Here is a 17,914-nt window from a genome sequence, read left to right as displayed (position 1 = left end):
TTGTATTTTTGCAGTATTTCTGTTGTAATACTTCTGTAGTAGAATTTGTGTAGTAATATTTTTCTGATAGTGTTTTGTATTATAGTAATATGTAGTGGTATTTTTGAAGTATTTCTGTAAAAGTATTTTTCATGTATTTCCTAAGCAGTATTTTAGTAATATTTTTATAATTGTTGAAGTATTCACATATTATTGTTTCATATTTCTTCAGTATTTTTATAATATTACTGTAGTTGTGTTTTTACAATAATTTTGGGGTAATATATCTGTTGTATTGTGTATCTTAGTATTTTTCTCATATTTCTATACAATTTCCTCAGAGACAGTAGTGGCAAGCGCCCTCTTCTATGGAGGCAGCGTCAAGAAGAAGGATGCCTCTCGTCTCAATAAACTGGCTAGGAAAGCGAGCTCTGTTGTTGGCAAAGAGCTGGACAGCCTAACAACAGTAGCTGAGAGACGGGCACTGGAAAAGCTGCGGTCAATCATGGACAATCCATCGCATCCACTACACAGCATTATCTCCAGACAGAAGAGCAGTTTCAGCGACAGACTGCTGTCACTGTCTTGTACTACGGACAGACTGAAGAGATATTTTCTTCCTCATGCCATGAGGCTCTTTAACTCTACCCGGCAGAGTAAAAGCCCACAGTAAACCACACCACCTACATTGCATATTACTGAATCTTATTGCAATATGTATTCTGTGTAGCACTATTTAGTTATTCTATATAACACGCTACAGTGGGCATTTGCACGTCACACTGGGTATTTGTATATTGTATTCTTTTTGCTTTATTATTGTATTGTTCTCAGCTCAGGGATGCTGCTGGAAATGTGAATTTCCCTTCGGGGATGAATAAAGTATCTATCTATCTATCTATCTATCTATCTATCTATCTATCTATCTATCTATCTATCTATCTATCTATCTATCTATCTATCTATCTATCTATCTATCTATCTATCTATCTATCTATCTATCTATCTATCTATCTATCTATCTATCTATCTATCTATCTATCTATCTATCTATCTATCTATCTATCTATCTATCTATCTATCTATCTATCTATCTATCTATCTATCTATCTATCTATCTATCTATCTATCTATCTATCTATCTATCTATCTATCTATCTATCTATCTATCTATCTATCTATCTATCTATCTATCTATCTATCTATCTATCTATCTATCTATCTATTTTTTTCTTTTCCAAATGAAAGCAAAATAATTAAAGAGGTCCCTGTTTTTAAGCACTATATTTGTTATATAGTTATGTAGTGCCTTTTTAGTATTTCTGTAGAAGTTCTTGTTGTTGTAGACACACGAAAGTGTCAATGGGGACAAAGTAGGCTGCAAAAAAAGTTAACGTCTCTTTGGGGTCCCCCTGTGGTCGCAGGGCCCTAAGCAGCCGTTTGGTTCACTTATGCCTTGGGCTCTGATCTGGGTGTACTAATTATTGTCAACCGGGACAGTGAAGAATAGGTAAATCTTTGTGCCAGAAGATTAACAAATACTTTCATCGGAAAATAAGTCCTTTAACTGATATCATAATTTCATACACACATAATAAAACAGGTTCATTAGTAAACTAATACACACATCAATTTAAAATTGGTTATAAATAGCACTACAATCAAAAGGCGCATACAGCAAAAGGAATAGAAATTTAATTAATCCCTTCCTTTTGCATCACATTTTCATCGACAGTATTGACAAATACTGAATTCGACATGCAAACTTGCAAGGAAACTTAAAAAAAAACAAGAAAGAAAACAGTGAATAAATAAAAGTAGTATCACCAGTCATAAGGATGCACATTTTCTATAGTCTGTGTCCAGCACGGTTGTAATCAAACACTTTCATTTTGCTTCTCATTTTATTGTTTCTGCATTCAAAGATATGTCGGCATCATCAGCATCCGAGAATAAAATTGGTTTTCAGGACTCGGGTGACCTTACGTGCCCTGTAGCTGTACTCGTACTGCGTGTTGGCGTGGAAAAAATACAAATATCCTAAAAAACAAATAAACATTTTTTTTGAAAAGTTCACTCGGGATTGAGTAACAAAGAAAGTTTGCCGTTACCGTAACGGAAAACTGCAGCATCGACTTCTTCTTCTATTCCGGGGAAATCCTTCTCTATGGATCGCGGGTAGCCGCTATCCATGGTGCCTCTTCTTTCATCGTAGCTGGAAGTAAAAAGATAAAACAATGAATGGATAAATAACCTTGGGCATACTTTAATAAAACCAGCTCGGTGGCCTTGGGGTTAGGGCGCCCACCCATAGATTGAGAGGTTGCTGCTTTGAGCCTCGGCCGAGTCATTCTTAAGTCTTACAACATTGCTACCCATTGTCTTCCTGCCTGGCACTAGGCGTTGGAATTGGGGGGGGCTTGGTCACCTAATGACTCCCAATTATATCTTGCAACAGTTGGGTTGAGTGAATGGGCTGGGAATCCTCTCCTCTGCATTAATCTCCCAGAGATAGTCAAAAATCTCTAGCCACCTCCAATTAGAGGGATATGGCTTTGGTAGAAATATATGATTTAATGATTCAAAAATAACACAGTGACAGGAGTCTTTATATTTGTATTTTTTTCAAATAAGTAATTTAACATAAACAAAGGGGATGCATCATGCTGGCTTAGAGGACCATTTACATTACAAAAACTGTACATTTGTGAGTTTTGATTTTTTTTGTAGTCATTATTCATTTTTCTTTGCTGCTACTCTAAAGATTGGATTTCACTTCTTTAAATAAAGTGCAAGAATTAAAGAAATGTACCTAATATGTACATTTTAATGTATCTTTATATTACTTCTCTAAAATCATAAAAATATATTGATTCAACAATATTTTTACAGTTTTATCGTGTTTTTATAGTGCAGTGGCTCATTTGCCTGAAACGAAAAAGGTCCCCTGTATGGGACTGGGTGGAAACATATTGGAGAGGGATGGCAAGCAGTTCAAAGACAGCTAGGATAGGCTCCAGCATCCCCGTGACCCTACTGAGGATAAGCGGTGCAGATAATGTATATATATATATATATATATATATATATATATATATATATATATATATATATATATATATATATATATATATATATATATATATATATATATATATATATATATATATATATATGTATATATATATATATATATATATGTATATATATATATATATATATATATATATATATATATATATATATATATATATATATATATATATATATATATATATATATATATGTATATATATATATATATATATATATATATATATATATATATATATATATATATATATATATATATATATATATATATATACCACCACCACCAGCCTGTATTTGCGCAAGGCACACCACAGGAAATGGTTTGCTACATGCATTTGCAAGCTTTCAATTGAAAGTTTGTTTAAGGTGAGAATAAAAACCTTCTATTTGTGTGTGCTCCAACTGAGACTATTAAATTTTAGTACCACTTGCAGTGATTATAACAGTTTGTGACAAAACTTCTGTGTCTTACCTTTCAAAAGAGACCAAAACCATCCATATTCTCCAAATGGTTCAAGAACAGCATTGTTTACTTTGGGTCCATCTCGGATTGGGATTTTCGGTGAAATTTACAGGAACTTCTATGTAACTTTTAAATTATGTTTCATTAAATTCGATGTACTTTAAACTTCTATATGTGCACTATATTCATACTATTCTGTTTTGTTCTATTCTATTTTTATATGTCAGGAAATATCCCATTTACTACCTCCAGTACTCCTCCTCATGGAATAGAAGCGTTTTGCCGGTGTCTTTGATGTAAACAGCAGCATCCAGTTTCCTCACGGTCTTGGGAAGTCCCAGTTTGTGAATGTACTTTGGATAACCATTCACAAGGTTGTAGCCATTCAGAGCCCACATGCGAATACCTGCCGGAAAAAACAAACCACCATTACTCTCCCCTTAAATGTATGCGGGGTTTTTTTTAATCGTGGTGCATTAAAACTGTGAATCTACCACTAAAAATGATGACGCGGTCCTTTTCTGGATTTTCGTAGGCTGCATCTACTTTGTTGGGGAGGGACGGCCATGTTGACTTGATTAGTGATAGCTGAGGTTCGGGCATTTGCGGGTGGAGGCGCCAGTAGAATCTGCAACAGCAGTCATTAAAGGGACACTGTGTAATATTTGACCACTAGGTGTTACTGAAAACAAGTGTTACCAAGCACATGGAATAATACAACCTATGGAAGTAATCAAACCGCACAATTTTTCTTCTCATTTTTTTGCCCAGCCATTCAAGATTTGGGGTTTTTGGGGTAATATATTAAGATGTGTACAAAATATTATTTAATAAAAGGGATATTTTATTATTTTTAGTGCCTAATAGTGGTACAAAAAAAACTTTTATTCAGTGTAAAAAAACATTAATTTGAGTACAAGGCAAAAATACATGAACGATCATACCAATGTTCTTTTTTATAAAAAAATATAGGTCGACAAATTCATATTTCTTTTACATAGTGGAATCACTCTAATAGTCGCCACCGTGTTTGACTGGCGTCTTGCTGTTTGCTGTGGCACTGGTTTTAATTCGCATTAGACAACAGTTTCATCTAGGGGTCAAATATTACGTACTGGGGCTTTAAGATTTTAAACCCTGCAACCTGAGAAAAAATTGTAAATTGTAAATTTTGTAAATCTGCAAATATTTTTATATATTTTAATTTGTGTTGTTATTGCAGTTAAATTCTAATTTATCAATCATATACATTATTGTACAGATTTTTTGTAATCGTTTTAAAAATAATAATATTAGTTTGTTTTATTTAGTTATTTTAAATGGAGGTCTATTTCAATCTGGAAAAAAAGAGGATAATAAAAAACATTTTGAGTACCAGTCCTCTTTTTAGACCTGTTTGAATAAATACCTTTAACTTACCGTTTGACCCATGTAAGTCGTCATTATTTTATTATGTATCATATATTATACCAGCTCGGTGGGCCAAAACTGGGAGGTCGCTGGTTCAAGCCTCGGCAGAGTCATACCTAAGACTTCCAACATAGGTACCAATGCCTTCCTGCTTGGCGCTTGGCATCAGGGGTTGGAATTGGGGGGGGGGTTGGTCACCTAATGACTCTACAGGTGTTGAACTACCTCCCACCGTGTCTCCTGCCGGCCGGAGCAAGGGTGACGAGAACCCCCTCTTCTGTATCAATCTCCAAGAAAGAGTCAAGAATGTGAGTGTGTTCTTGACTCCAGCCATCTCCGACTAGTGGGACATGGCCCCGGTATATATATACAAAACATATTGTCATGTTGATTAATCAATAATGTTGTGTTATTTTGTACATTTAATCTAGTTTGTAGAAACAGATTTATAAAATAATATGAATAATGTGCATATAATACTTTGTACGTCTGCGGATGGGCTCACTTGTCTTTGAAGATGACAGTCTCTCCTCGGAGTTCAGTAGCAGCGTCAAAAGTTAAATCGGGGTCACATTTTTGAGGGGCGTCCGGCTTCGGTTTCACTTTTTTGTGGTCTGGGTTTGGGCCTGCGTTTTCAGAGAAACCAAACGTCTTTAAAACACGCAGTTTTTCTCTTTATACGATTTGTGATGCGGTCGTCACCATAGAGCGCCTGAATCCCTTTAATGTCATCCTCAGCGAGCGGGTACCCGGTAGCGTACGAGTAGATAGGGTACATGAGGGCGCCTGAGTCAGTGGAGTGTGACATACCGAGGGCGTGGCCCAACTCGTGCGCCGCCACGATGAACAAGTTGTAAGCTGCGAGGAGAACAATCATGCAATATTTATTGTATTTTTTGGACTATGTAGCCCACCTCAAAAACAAAAAATTGCCAGAAGTGTGTCTTATAGACCAGAAATACAGTAAATAAAATCTGACATGTAAATTTGCAATGAAATGCTCCTTCGTAGACAACCAAGTATAAATGAATGAATCTTATTGTGTTATAAAAGCAGTTTTATGTTCTATGAAAGACGTTTATTTTTCCCTGATATTTTTTAATGTCACTCTTGCACTAAGTGTAGTTTCAAATTAATGTGCCATATATCCTGATGTGCCTTATACTTTACAGTTTAAAAGTTTGGGGTCGCTTAGAAATGTCTTTATTTTTGAAGGAAAACCACTCTTTCTTTCCAATGAAGATAAAAGAAAACTAACCAGAAATACACCCTACATATGTTAATGTGGTAAATGAATTTTAGCTACAAATGTCTGTTTCCAAATACAATATCTACATAGGTGTGTAGAGGCTTATTTTCAGCAGGTGGCACTTGAGTGTTCCAACAATATATTGTGTTTGTTAATTGCGTCAGAAGACTAAAATTAGTGCTTTTATGTTAGCACAGCTGAAAACATTTTAGCTGGTTGGAGAAGCTATAAAACTGGCCTTCCTTTGAGCTAGTCGAGTATCTGGAGCATCACATTTGTGGGTTTTATTAGACATTCAGAATGGCCAGAAAAAGAGAACTTTCATGTGAAACATCCTATTCTTGTTCCAAGAAATAAAGACTATTCCATGCGAGAAGTTGCCAAGAAACTATGGATCTTGTCACAGTTGCCATGGCGCCCAATTGGCCCCCGCCGTGTGGCGCCAGCTTCTGTCACGGTTGCCAGGGCGCCCAATTGGCCTCGCCCATGGACACCAGCTGAAACTCCCTGTGACTACTTAAACGCTGTCCTGAGAGTCGCAGTCGGTCAGAGCATCTGCGAAACTCTGTTTTGACAGGTCAAGCCCTGAGAATCTGCGTTTTTCCTGTGTTTTTGCTCTTGTTTGCCAAGTCCTGTGAATCTCCGTTTTTTCCTGTGTTTTTGCTCATGTTTTGCTCTCGCCATGATCTGTTTAATTTTGACCACTCCCGCGTTCCGAGCAATCTATTCCCTGCGACCAACGAGCTCCGGATCGAGTGTGCGCTCCTTTCACTTCTCCCCAATAAACTGTGAGTGACATTACGCGAGTGGGTTCTGCTTCCTCTTTTACTGTCCTGGTCCTGACAGATCTCCTACAACGATGTGTACTACTCTCTTCAGAGAACAGCACAAAATACAAAGATAAGTGGGAGGCATGTACATTAGTCTCTAGTTTGACAAATAGATACCTTACAGGTACTCAACGAGCAGCTTCGTTTATCAGTGGGTGCAAAACACCAGTGTCAACATCTACAGTGAAGAGGTGACTGAGATGCTGGCCTTCAAGCCAGAGTAGCCAATGAAAAGAAATAGGTTAATATGGGTAAAATAACACAGACATTTGAGAACAATTTATTTAATAAAGAAAAGTGTGAATTTTTTATGAAGAACACCAAATTGTCTGGGTGACCCCAAACTTTTGAATGGTGGTGTGTATGAAACAGATAGCTTAAAAAGAGATATTTTGATGGTGTGTCTCATAATCAGGCCAGCCTTATAGTCCAGAAAATATGGTATACAGTACTCCTATTTTGAGAAACGTTAAAATCCTTTACAGACCTGATGAATCTTTACTCCAGTGCTCGTCTTCATCGAAGTGAGTGTCGCCTCCGATGCCTTGGCCCGGCGGGTAAGCGTGAGCAAGCAGCCCGTTCGGCCCGTCAAAAGGGTTGTGGTCGCCATGTTCTGAATGACAAAGGTTCATTAATAGTTTCAACATCACTTTGATACTGTGAAATATACTTGTTTGAATAGGGTATTACAGTAATACCTCTACATACGAGATTAATTTATTCCTGGATCATATCGGATATAATTACTCATATCTTGATCAAATTTGCTCATACGAAAAAACTGACAGCCAATTAATCTGTTCCTGGCTCCCCAAAATATTCAAATCAACCCTAAATATCGATTAAAAAAACATCGTTCTGATCACCAGCTCGGTGGCCTTGGGGGTAGGGCGCCCACTCAGAGTAGGAGGTTGCTGGCCGGGTCATACCTAAGACTTACAACATTGGTACTCATTGCCTCCCTGCTCGGCGCTCGGCATTGGGGGGTTTGGTCACCTAATGACTCCCAACACATCAGTTGGGTTGAGCGAGGGGCGGTAGTAGCTCAGGAGGTAGAGCGCTCGTCTTGGGATCAAGGGATCCCAGTTCAAATCCCGACTCGTACGTGTTACATGTCGAAGTGTCCTTGGGTAAGACACTGAACCCCTAATACCCCCAATAAGCAGGTTAGCGTCTTACATGGCTGCAATACAAGGCCACTATTGGGAAATGTGGAGCACATTGTAAAGCGCTTTGGGAAGTCATTGACTTGAAAAGCGCTATATAAATGCAGATAATTTCAGATCATTTCATTTCCATGCCTAGTCTGCCAAAGTGTTTTTGGTATGCTATCTGTTTCATCCGCACAACTTGTTCCTTTTGAGGGTTAATAATTTATCAAATTTGCTCATACGAAATAACTGACAGCCAATTAATTTCCAGCAGCGGACATCCAGACCACTCTGTGTGCTTTTCTAAATGTATTCCTATACATTTTATGCTAACATTCCTCACATCACCAAATCCATTTGTTTCTTGGTTTGTCACTTTCAAGTGTTTTGGACTTTCAAGTTTGAATCATAAACATTTCTTCATGAAGCATGATGTGTGTATGAAATACAAAAAATGTTTTGTTTTTGAGTTATCCATGGTATACATAATGCACTGAAAACATTTTTTTGCACATTGATGACAACTACAGACTTCTACAAAAAACAGTATTGTATTATTTTCTGTCAAAGGTAGCATCGTATTTTCCAATACCTTAGCCACATCAGTATATAAGCCACAAAATGTGAGACTGTACTCCAGTGCAATTTGTATACTCCTATTGGCCATTGTGTGTTCATCTTTTTACACGGTATTTTTAAATGAATTTACACTTTAGTGGTAAAAACCTTTTGCACAAACTCTTACACAAAATTCAGTTTACATTTCCTTGTCCTTTGATATCTGTTCTTCTCAGTTTTGCTGTTTAAACGGTTTTACTGAGGTACAACATAAACATTGAAATCAAGCGTTATTTCCTCTTGCCGTAAATTGGGATTGTCTTCTCTTCTGCGGAAAGGTAGCATCGTCTTTTTCAATACTTTCGCCACATTTGTACTGGACCCGCAGAAAAAATCAGACTTATACTCAAGTGCGACCTATGCATGTGTTTTTGGGCATTTTATGTCGCTTTACACGGACAACGGCGGCGACCAGAAGATGAAGGTGCTGTATCAGAGTCAGGTTGCGCCTGCTACTGGTAACCATGGGCACCAGTGCAATTTGTTTAATGAGGGCTTCAAACCCCAACAAAAAAATACTGGCCTGGAGAGGAATGGGTGCCACCGGGCTGTACTTGCCCAGGACACACCACAGAAAGTGGTGCCCCGACAACCATGGCGGTTAAGGAAACCGTGACCTGTGATAATTGTTTTTATACAAAATATTTTGAAATAAGTTTAGAATTTAATTGTAGAATTATTGGACATAATTCAGTCAACATCGCTAGCGCAAGAACTGAACTGAACTGAATTTCCCTGGACTTTCCCTGGAAATTTGTGTTTTAAACTTCAACCTGCTATTAAAACTGATTGAGGTACAACATATATATTTCAATTTTGTTTCTTATGATTAATTACGCTACATTTCAAGATAAAAATGTTGACAAATACCTTTCCTGCCAAAGCTAATCATGATGTCAGCATTGCCGTAGTATTGCTTTTTAAACGTCAATGGCGTCACAGCAGCCCAAACATTAAGCGCCGATCGGATGGCTCGGTCCACATCGGACTTCCTCAAATCCGGAGTGTAATTTGTAATCCTGTAAAACAAAACAGAACCATTCACGGAATCAAAATTTTTTTCCCCACTATAATGCAAATAGTTACCTGAAGGTCACAATGTTATTCTTCCATTTGAGGTGCCGGGGAAAGTGGTTGTATTCGCCGATGTCGGGGACGCCGCATCTTGACTGAGTCATTAAATCTAAGGTGTTGTCGTCCAGACTGCCTGTCACCTGCAGGCAAAAAGGAAAACAATATGATTTTATCTCATATTTAGAAAGTCGGGGAAGTGAACCTGTAAGTTATCCTTAAAGCAGTATTTTCTTTGTTTTATTTATTTATTTATCTGGGCACAGAACAAAAACTTCACCAATAATGTACAAAACTAAATATTTGCGCACAGTCATCTGTACTATACTTAATCATCTATAAACTTTTCATTTGTAGTATTTGTGACATTTTTTACAAAAGAACTGCTTGCACCTTGTTTGAAATCATTAATTACAAACAGTGTGTTTTGTCTATTACCTTACATCTCTGAATAAAACACAAAAGAAGGAAGACAAGGGACAGCAATTCTCATGAGGAGATGCTTTACAGTCAAAGCCTGATTCACATCTGACCAGTACTGCAACAGTTCCCCTATTTTATTAAAAATAGTTGAGTCACAGGGTCAATGTTGGAGAAAATTTTAACAAAGCCAGAGGACTCCATGAAACATCAAACAGACCATCCTCAAACAAGAAACATGAGATATCAAACAGAACAGAGAAAAATCAACATGAAAATGCAGCAGTTTATCATCTCAGGCGAATGGTTGAGTGGTTCACAAGGTGATAAAACTCTTTGAAGCAAGGAAAACATTTTACTTAACTGTAGGGACCCTATTCAAATTCCAATTCCAATTCTAACATTTTAGTAAATGAAAAATAAATGTGTTTACAATTATCCCATCACAAAATGAAGGTTAAAAACGAGCCTCAATGATCTGCAGGAGGGAGGCAAGTTTAAAGTGGTGTATTTGTTGGTATTGCACATAGGCTCTGGCATTATTCTTATTTCATACATGTCAAATAATTTAACGTGAAATAAAATACGCAAAAAAAATAGCCTTTGTCTGGAGAACAGAGTTGACGGTAATGCTGAACTTTGTCTTAAAAAATATAGTATGGCTCTTTCAAAAAATTAATAAATGATAATAGTAATGATAAAAATAAATAGCTATTATAGCTCTTTGGGTCAAAAAGGTTCCCGACCCCTTTACTATCCACACCTTGATTTGTGCACACGTTTCAACAAACATTTGCCCATGTTTTATATGTTTATATCAACAGATATTGACCCAGTCGCTCACCTTTAGTTTGAAGAACTTTTGCATTTCCATAAGCTTGGACTTAAAGTCGCCTGCTGTCCTTTTCTGGCTCTTCAGACCAACCGGAATGTCATAAAAGCGTCGAAGGTAATTCTGTGTATGACAAAAAGCTGATGAATGTTTTGATGCCGCCAATCTGATGCAGTCTAATGCCTCACTTACCTCAGCTAACAACCGATTTTCTTTTTCCTTGGCGAGCAAAGGCCCAGCCAGAGAGCGCTGGGCGGTCAGCAGCAGCAGCAGCCCCCAAAACATTTTGGATGTCTGGCACTTAATGATGCTATTCCTCTTCAAGGGGTATTTATAATGCGTGACCTCCATTTTTTCTATCCTCCTACAGGATGCAAGTGATTCATGCAAAAGCACCTAGCCACTTCCTCAAAGTGACGAGAAGGAGCTCGTGTTTGTCTGGGCGCCAGCATTTGAACTGACTCTATGAGTGAACTCAAAAATGCTTGTGGCTAAATTTTGCTGACGTTGCATTTTTAATGTTTGGACACGAGGATTATGCGGTAGAGGGAAAAAAAATAAACAAATCGGTCTTGTTGAGTTAGCAATGTAAAATGTGCTGATGGGAATGATTAGAAGATAAGTTGATTCTTCAATCAAACAGTAGCAGTTGAGCCAGAAGTGAGGTCACCAAAAGGGATGGGTTTTCATCATCACTTTAGAGCAGTTATGTCCAAAGTTCAGCCCGGGTGCCAGTTACGGTCCGTGATCAAATTTTTACTGGCCCACGGCCTCTGTCATAAAATTAATCATATGTGGCCTGCCAGTAATGGTGACCTATTAAATACAATATGCAATATTCCAGTAGCCTATTGGCCACCTTGCCCTTGTCTTTCTGTGAATTTTTTATCCACCCCATTTTGAATTGGCAACTGTAAACAAAACAAAAAAAGGAACGTTGGCTGTGAGGGCCGCCGCTTCCAGGACAAGTGGAAACTGAAGTATTTTTTTAACTGTCATGATAATCCAAAAATCCGAAACAACTGCATCTGCCTAAATTTCCATGAAACTGTGGTTGTTTTCAAGTCAAGTCAAGTCAAGTCATGTTTATTTGAATAAAATATCGAGTGGCACTGCCAGACAAAACATGCTGACTACAAAAAGCTAACTGGAAACGAACGCTCTGAAAAGGTGAAGCTACTGGAAGCTGTTCAAACGGCACAGCAAAGTTTTTTCACGAGACGCTGCATGTCATATGAAAATGCTACAAAAGTGAGCTACTAGGTCCAACCAAAAACGAGTGCTACAAAGCATGAGGATGAATACAAACTACGGAGATTAAAAGTGACCAAATCACACTATTTCCTCATTTGTTTGCCCAGCCGTTTACAAAGTTTTTGGCTTTTGAGGCTTAATGACTGCATGTCAGCGTCATAGTTATGTAAAATAAGTACACAATTTTTATCTACGAGTATTTAAAATAAAGCATGTTAATGTGATCATTCATGTATTTTGCTTATTATTTGAATCAGTATTTTTTTTTTTTTTTTTTATGATTCAAGTTTTTTTAAACACTAGGAGACATTAAATAACAATCACTGTCTCTTTAATAGGTTTGATCTTGACTCAAAGTGGCTCCTTTTTGAACCAACTGTTTTGTAGATTGCAAAACTCTATCACTACTGGCACTTTAACACTTATCACCGTATTATTTATTTTTTTTAATTTTTTTTTACAAAATATTGTTTTTTTTCTAAGCTACTCTAAAATAATACACGTTAAATTTCTTCAAGATTATTATTTTAGTTGGATGCAGAGAACTACATTTTTTCAGAGTTCAAATGTATTTTTTCAGATTTTATGATTTATTCTAAATATTACTATTAAATAAGGAAAATAACTAAATAAGCTTAAACTTTCCATATCACATAATTACATATCAGCTATATATTTTTTTTGTATTTGGACTACAAAAAAAGGAGATATGAGAGTGAGAAAAATAATACGTTAAATCTGTCAAAAGAACAGGACTTTTTTCTTTATAATTTTCTACAAAAGGGGTCTCCAACCTTTTTGAAGCTGAGAGACACCTTTTGTCACTAATTAGCATGAAGGGCAACCAATTTGATTTTCTAAAATAACGTGTTATGACTATGCTAATACTATGGTATTAATATGTGACCACCAGGTTGTCATGATTAGAGGTTAAAATAACGGTTAACCACTAAATATCATGACAGTTAGAAATCATATTTCCCATAAAATAAAAACAATTGCAATATTTCAATTTGGGTTTTAAAAAGTGACTTACACATTTTTTATTGAAATAAATAAGAAAACACCCCATTTTCTGAATTGAGGGAGCCTGGTTTTATTACAAGATTCATTTTTTTGTATTGTAGAAGATCACTGAATTCATCTATTTATAATAGTAATAATTAGTTTTCTGGTCCTTGCAAAATAACAAAAGTAGTTGGGCCATGTTAACTCGAGTAGGGATCCGCTCTTGATCCAAAATAGGCATGTCTTTTGACACAACAGTTTAGTAATTTTTGTATGCTATGGGTGGGTGGGGTTGTAGACATTTTAAGCGGGGACCCTTTTTTCAAAAAAATTGCCTTTTAGGAAGACCTGTGTGTTTTTGGTGTTGGAGTTTATGAAATAAATTGTCAAAGTTAAAACTTGAAATTGTGTTAAAGTAAAGAAAGAAACACACTCTGAGTCGAGGAATTGATGTTGGGTAGCCCATTCATCAGAGGCACATCCCACCTGTGCATTACCCTAGGTCTGCTTCTAAGATCGGCTCCGAGGGGAATGACCCCAATCCGATAACTACTAGCCCATTTATTTGAAACACAGGGATAAAACAACATCTCTGATTGGCCTAAACAAGATCAAAATAATACATGAAACAAATCTTAAACACATAGTTAAATGGCACGATATAATGCTGGTCACTAGATGGCGTGTGAGCACAATTAATGAACAGTAAGAAAAGTGAAACTTTTGTGACAATGAGTCACTGTAAAGTCAAGAGAGTATTTCAGGGGAGGCAAGCTTGTGACCAGACGTACCGGCACTAAAGTGAATTGAATAGTTAGCGGGCCCCGAGATTATACAGTTGCTGTAAGAATACAAACAGCATCTGGATATAATCTTTGGCCTTGATAAGGTACTTTTGAGGATAAAATCACACAAACTATAATCACCCTTTCATAGATTTTCCCCAAAATTGCAACCTATATTCCAGAGTGATTTACAGTGGAACCTCGGTTCTCGACCATAATCCGTTCCAGAACCCTGTTTGAAAACCGATTTGTTCGATCACCGAAATAATTTTTCCCATTAAAAATAATGTAAATCGTTTTAATCCGTTCCAACACCCTGAATGTTTACCTTGAATGTTTAACGTAAACATAAAGCTAACCCAGGCTAATCGTACGTCCGCGTTATCGTACTCTTCCGTACGAAAGATTACGCTAACATGAACGTGTAAAAATAAAAAAAATCAGGTCGTTTACAAGTCATTCAGCACCCGAGTCTCCACAACAAGTGGTGAGCGGTTCATTGAAAAGGGGGCTCCGTTCCAACACCCTGAATGTTGGGCTCCGTTCCAACACCCTGAATGTTTAACTTGAATTTTTAACGTAAACAAAGCTAACTCAGGCTAATCGTACGTTCGCGTTATCGTAATCTTCCGTACGAAAGATTACGCTAACACGAACGTGTAAAAATAAAAAAATAAAGGATAAAGAAAATAATTATGAATAGGATTTCTAACTTTTGTGGTGGTCAGCAGAAGGCGCAGGTGGACGGTGGGGTATTCCCTAGCGAGATCAGCACATCTTCTTCATATTTTGCTATTATTTCTTTCTTAAATGCAATAGTTGTACGCACTACTTTTCTTTTTTCACCTGTAGCAGCTTTGCTGCTTGCACTGACTTTCTTCGCAGGCATAATTAGGGGCTAAAACACTTCGTACACCTATATTAAAAGCGAAAGCAAAACGAAGCACGTCCGCACGCAATAACATTTGGTCACGAAAAGAGCGATCTACACACGTACACCGCTCAGCATCGCATCCTAGCGTACGCACTCTCGCATTACGGGCGTTCGAACTCCGATTTTTGACCGAACAGCGAAGCAAGAATTTCTCGAAATTTTTTGTCGGACTCCGATTTGTTCTAACTGAGAGGCGTTCGAAAACCGAGGTTCCACTGTATATGTTTTTCTCTTCTTAATTATGCAGTTTTTAGCTGGTGCAATTTAAATTTGAGTGGGATTTATAATCCGAAAAATACATTAACATCAATGCATCACTGGTAAATATATTTTTTCAATGCTTTATTGGTGACTTTGTGGGTATTTGATTCTGGTAACTCTGGTGAACCTTGCTTCTGCAGTTTGTCTTTTTAAGGCCATCCACCTTGCTCCTTCTCCTTACTAAGCATCTGTTAACCTCAGGCCATCATCAGGTTGACCCCTAAAAGTCATGATCTTCTTTGAAGGACTGCTGTTTTATTCTGCATAGCTCTCGTGACACTCACCAGCCCATGGCCCCTCTCATGGATTTATGGGGCACAAACATTTGCACACGCCTGACCAAAATTCATTGTCATTGTGGTTTCAGAGCGTAGATCAGGCTGACTGTGGAGGAGAAGTATGGTACACCCCATCATGCTTGAAGCAAACACATTGCACCCAGTGCACTCTTTGATTGTGAACTTTCCGCCTTATAAAACCAAAACCAATTAATGTCAATACACATCCGAGTAAACCACGAACAGAGTACAGTAGGTGTGAATACAGTATTTTGTAATGTCAAGTCAAGTCATGTTTATTTGCAAGCCCTTAATCACAAGAGGTCTCAAAGAGCTGTACACACTACAGACTATTACAGACTACAGACTATTATTACACCATCCCCAGATGTAAAACCTTCACGAGTCTGAAAGTAACATTATTCAAACACAAATTGTGAGCTAAAATCATGAAAATTTAAAGCTCTTGGGCAGTGCTTTTGTTGCTTTTTGCTTTAACTGAACAGAGAAAATTACAACCCAATAAAAAACCTAAGGGAGAAGAATACAAGGAGAAAATCAATTCACCTTAGGAAAATTACATTATAAATTTCCAAAAAGGAATTATAAGGATGCACGAAAATGATCAGTCAGCTGTTATCATACCAATAACGGACAAATATGATGTCACAGTTAGTTATTGGGTGAAAGAAAAAAAAGACCGATAATAAGTTACCTGAAGCAACATATTAATAGTCAATAAGTTGACACTACTTGTTATAAGGTCCCAAGCAGATTTGTTCCTTATTAAAATACATTGTAAATATCTATGGAGTAGCAGAACCAGGCCTAATGTGAGTTCGGACAAGATCAATGGCAAGAGTCAGGATGTGTACAAGCTGTTGTGATTGTTCAGGTAAAGATGACCGACACACAACTATGAAGGCATTTAGAAAATTAAAATGTAATTTGTAAAATACTCATTCTTCCCAAGTGAAACGTTTTTCTTCAACTGATATTTTTTTCTGATTTTCAGTATAATTTTCATAATTATGACTAAAAATAGTTACCTAAATACAAACTAAAATAATTAGATTTTTTAACAGAAAAGTATGATTACATTTAGGGAATATTTGGGAAAATGTTGTATAGCCGCCCCTTGGGAAGCGGCCCACGTATGAGGTCTATAGAAAAATCATGTGCCCGTTGTGGAGTAAGAGAAAAGACTTAATCCTTACTAAACACTAGCGCCAAATCGTGATAGTCTTTGGGTACCAGGAAACGAGATTGCATTTAATAACCTTATTGAATACACCTCAATTGAGAACATCTACAAAATGGCAGTTTTGTATAGGTGTGACAAGTTTTTATTATGTTAAAGTGCCAAAACTTTACATGCTTGTTTATGATTGTTCTTAAGTGAATATGATGAAGTTCATGTCTGTGAAAACGGGCTGTGGTGGTGTTTTATTCAGGGAAAAAACAGATAAATGTTCATGTTTAAAAGGATGCCATTTTCATTTAAAAAACTCTGAGTAGTGCCTGGCTTAATTGAAAGCCTCTGGAGACTTGACAGGATGTAAGATTTGTGCAAAGCAAAAAAGCATGTACGACGCGAGTAAGTCAAGGTCAATGCCAGTGCTGAAAAAATAAATGAAATAAAGAACAAAATGAAACATGACTTTTTGCTTTAATTAGAACGGTCAAACGTTGGTTCTGTGTTTTAGAACAGGCTTGTCGGGGCCTTCTGACTCATTGAGGGGAAGTCGACCATCAGGGGGAATTCGGATGATATTCTAAAATCATCCCTGACAAACACACACATATGTTTTGTGTGATTTGTGACCTCTTTTCTGCAAGGCTGTGCGACATTCCTGCCTCATGCTGTGTTTTTGCTAATTTATAGATGGCATTGCTGTTAACCTCAGAGTCACGTTGCAATCATTCATCTTTATAGTTAGGCCTTTCAAGAGCAGAAAACAACCAACCATCTTATTCATTAAAAAGCATTAATATCTTGGATGGAAAAGTGCTTTTCAAGTACCATAAATTTCGAACGGAGACAGGACCCACTTGCGTTGCGTTTCGCACAAGTTTTATTGGAAGAAAGATAAAGGGTTGCGCCCATGATCCGGAGGTTGACGGACACTGGAACCAGGTCGCTCTGATACTCGGATTGTGCTCTGAATGCAGAAGTGGATCTTTCGTGGTGAGCAATGGCGGTGTCGGGGACGGAAACGGGTCCCTAGCCGGGACAGGAGAGCAAAAACGTGGTCGGGGTCGGAAGCGAGGCATAAGC

The 17,914-nt window shown here is 37.3% G+C and overlaps 1 protein-coding gene across 1 annotated transcript; it reads right to left on the bottom strand.

The window, feature by feature from the left end:
* Positions 1 to 1,564: 1,564 nt before the first annotated feature.
* On the bottom strand, positions 1,565 to 11,623 carry mmp13b (matrix metallopeptidase 13b). Its single transcript, XM_088345256.1, has 11 exons — positions 11,309 to 11,623; positions 11,129 to 11,239; positions 9,880 to 10,007; positions 9,664 to 9,812; positions 7,512 to 7,637; positions 5,648 to 5,803; positions 5,451 to 5,571; positions 4,030 to 4,163; positions 3,782 to 3,941; positions 2,091 to 2,194; positions 1,565 to 2,019 (listed from the first exon to the last, which is right to left on the bottom strand). Exons 1-11 carry the CDS (start codon positions 11,465 to 11,467, stop codon positions 1,919 to 1,921), a joined length of 1,449 nt encoding a protein of 482 aa, XP_088201382.1. The 5' UTR covers positions 11,468 to 11,623; the 3' UTR covers positions 1,565 to 1,918.
* Positions 11,624 to 17,914: the final 6,291 nt, after the last annotated feature.

The sequence above is a fragment of the Urocampus carinirostris genome, chromosome 10 (assembly GCF_059441175.1).
Source record: "Urocampus carinirostris isolate Australia breed hairy pipefish chromosome 10, RoL_Ucar_1.0, whole genome shotgun sequence".
Taxonomy (NCBI): Eukaryota; Metazoa; Chordata; class Actinopteri; order Syngnathiformes; family Syngnathidae; genus Urocampus; species Urocampus carinirostris.
This window is presented reverse-complemented; position numbering and strand designations above follow the sequence as displayed.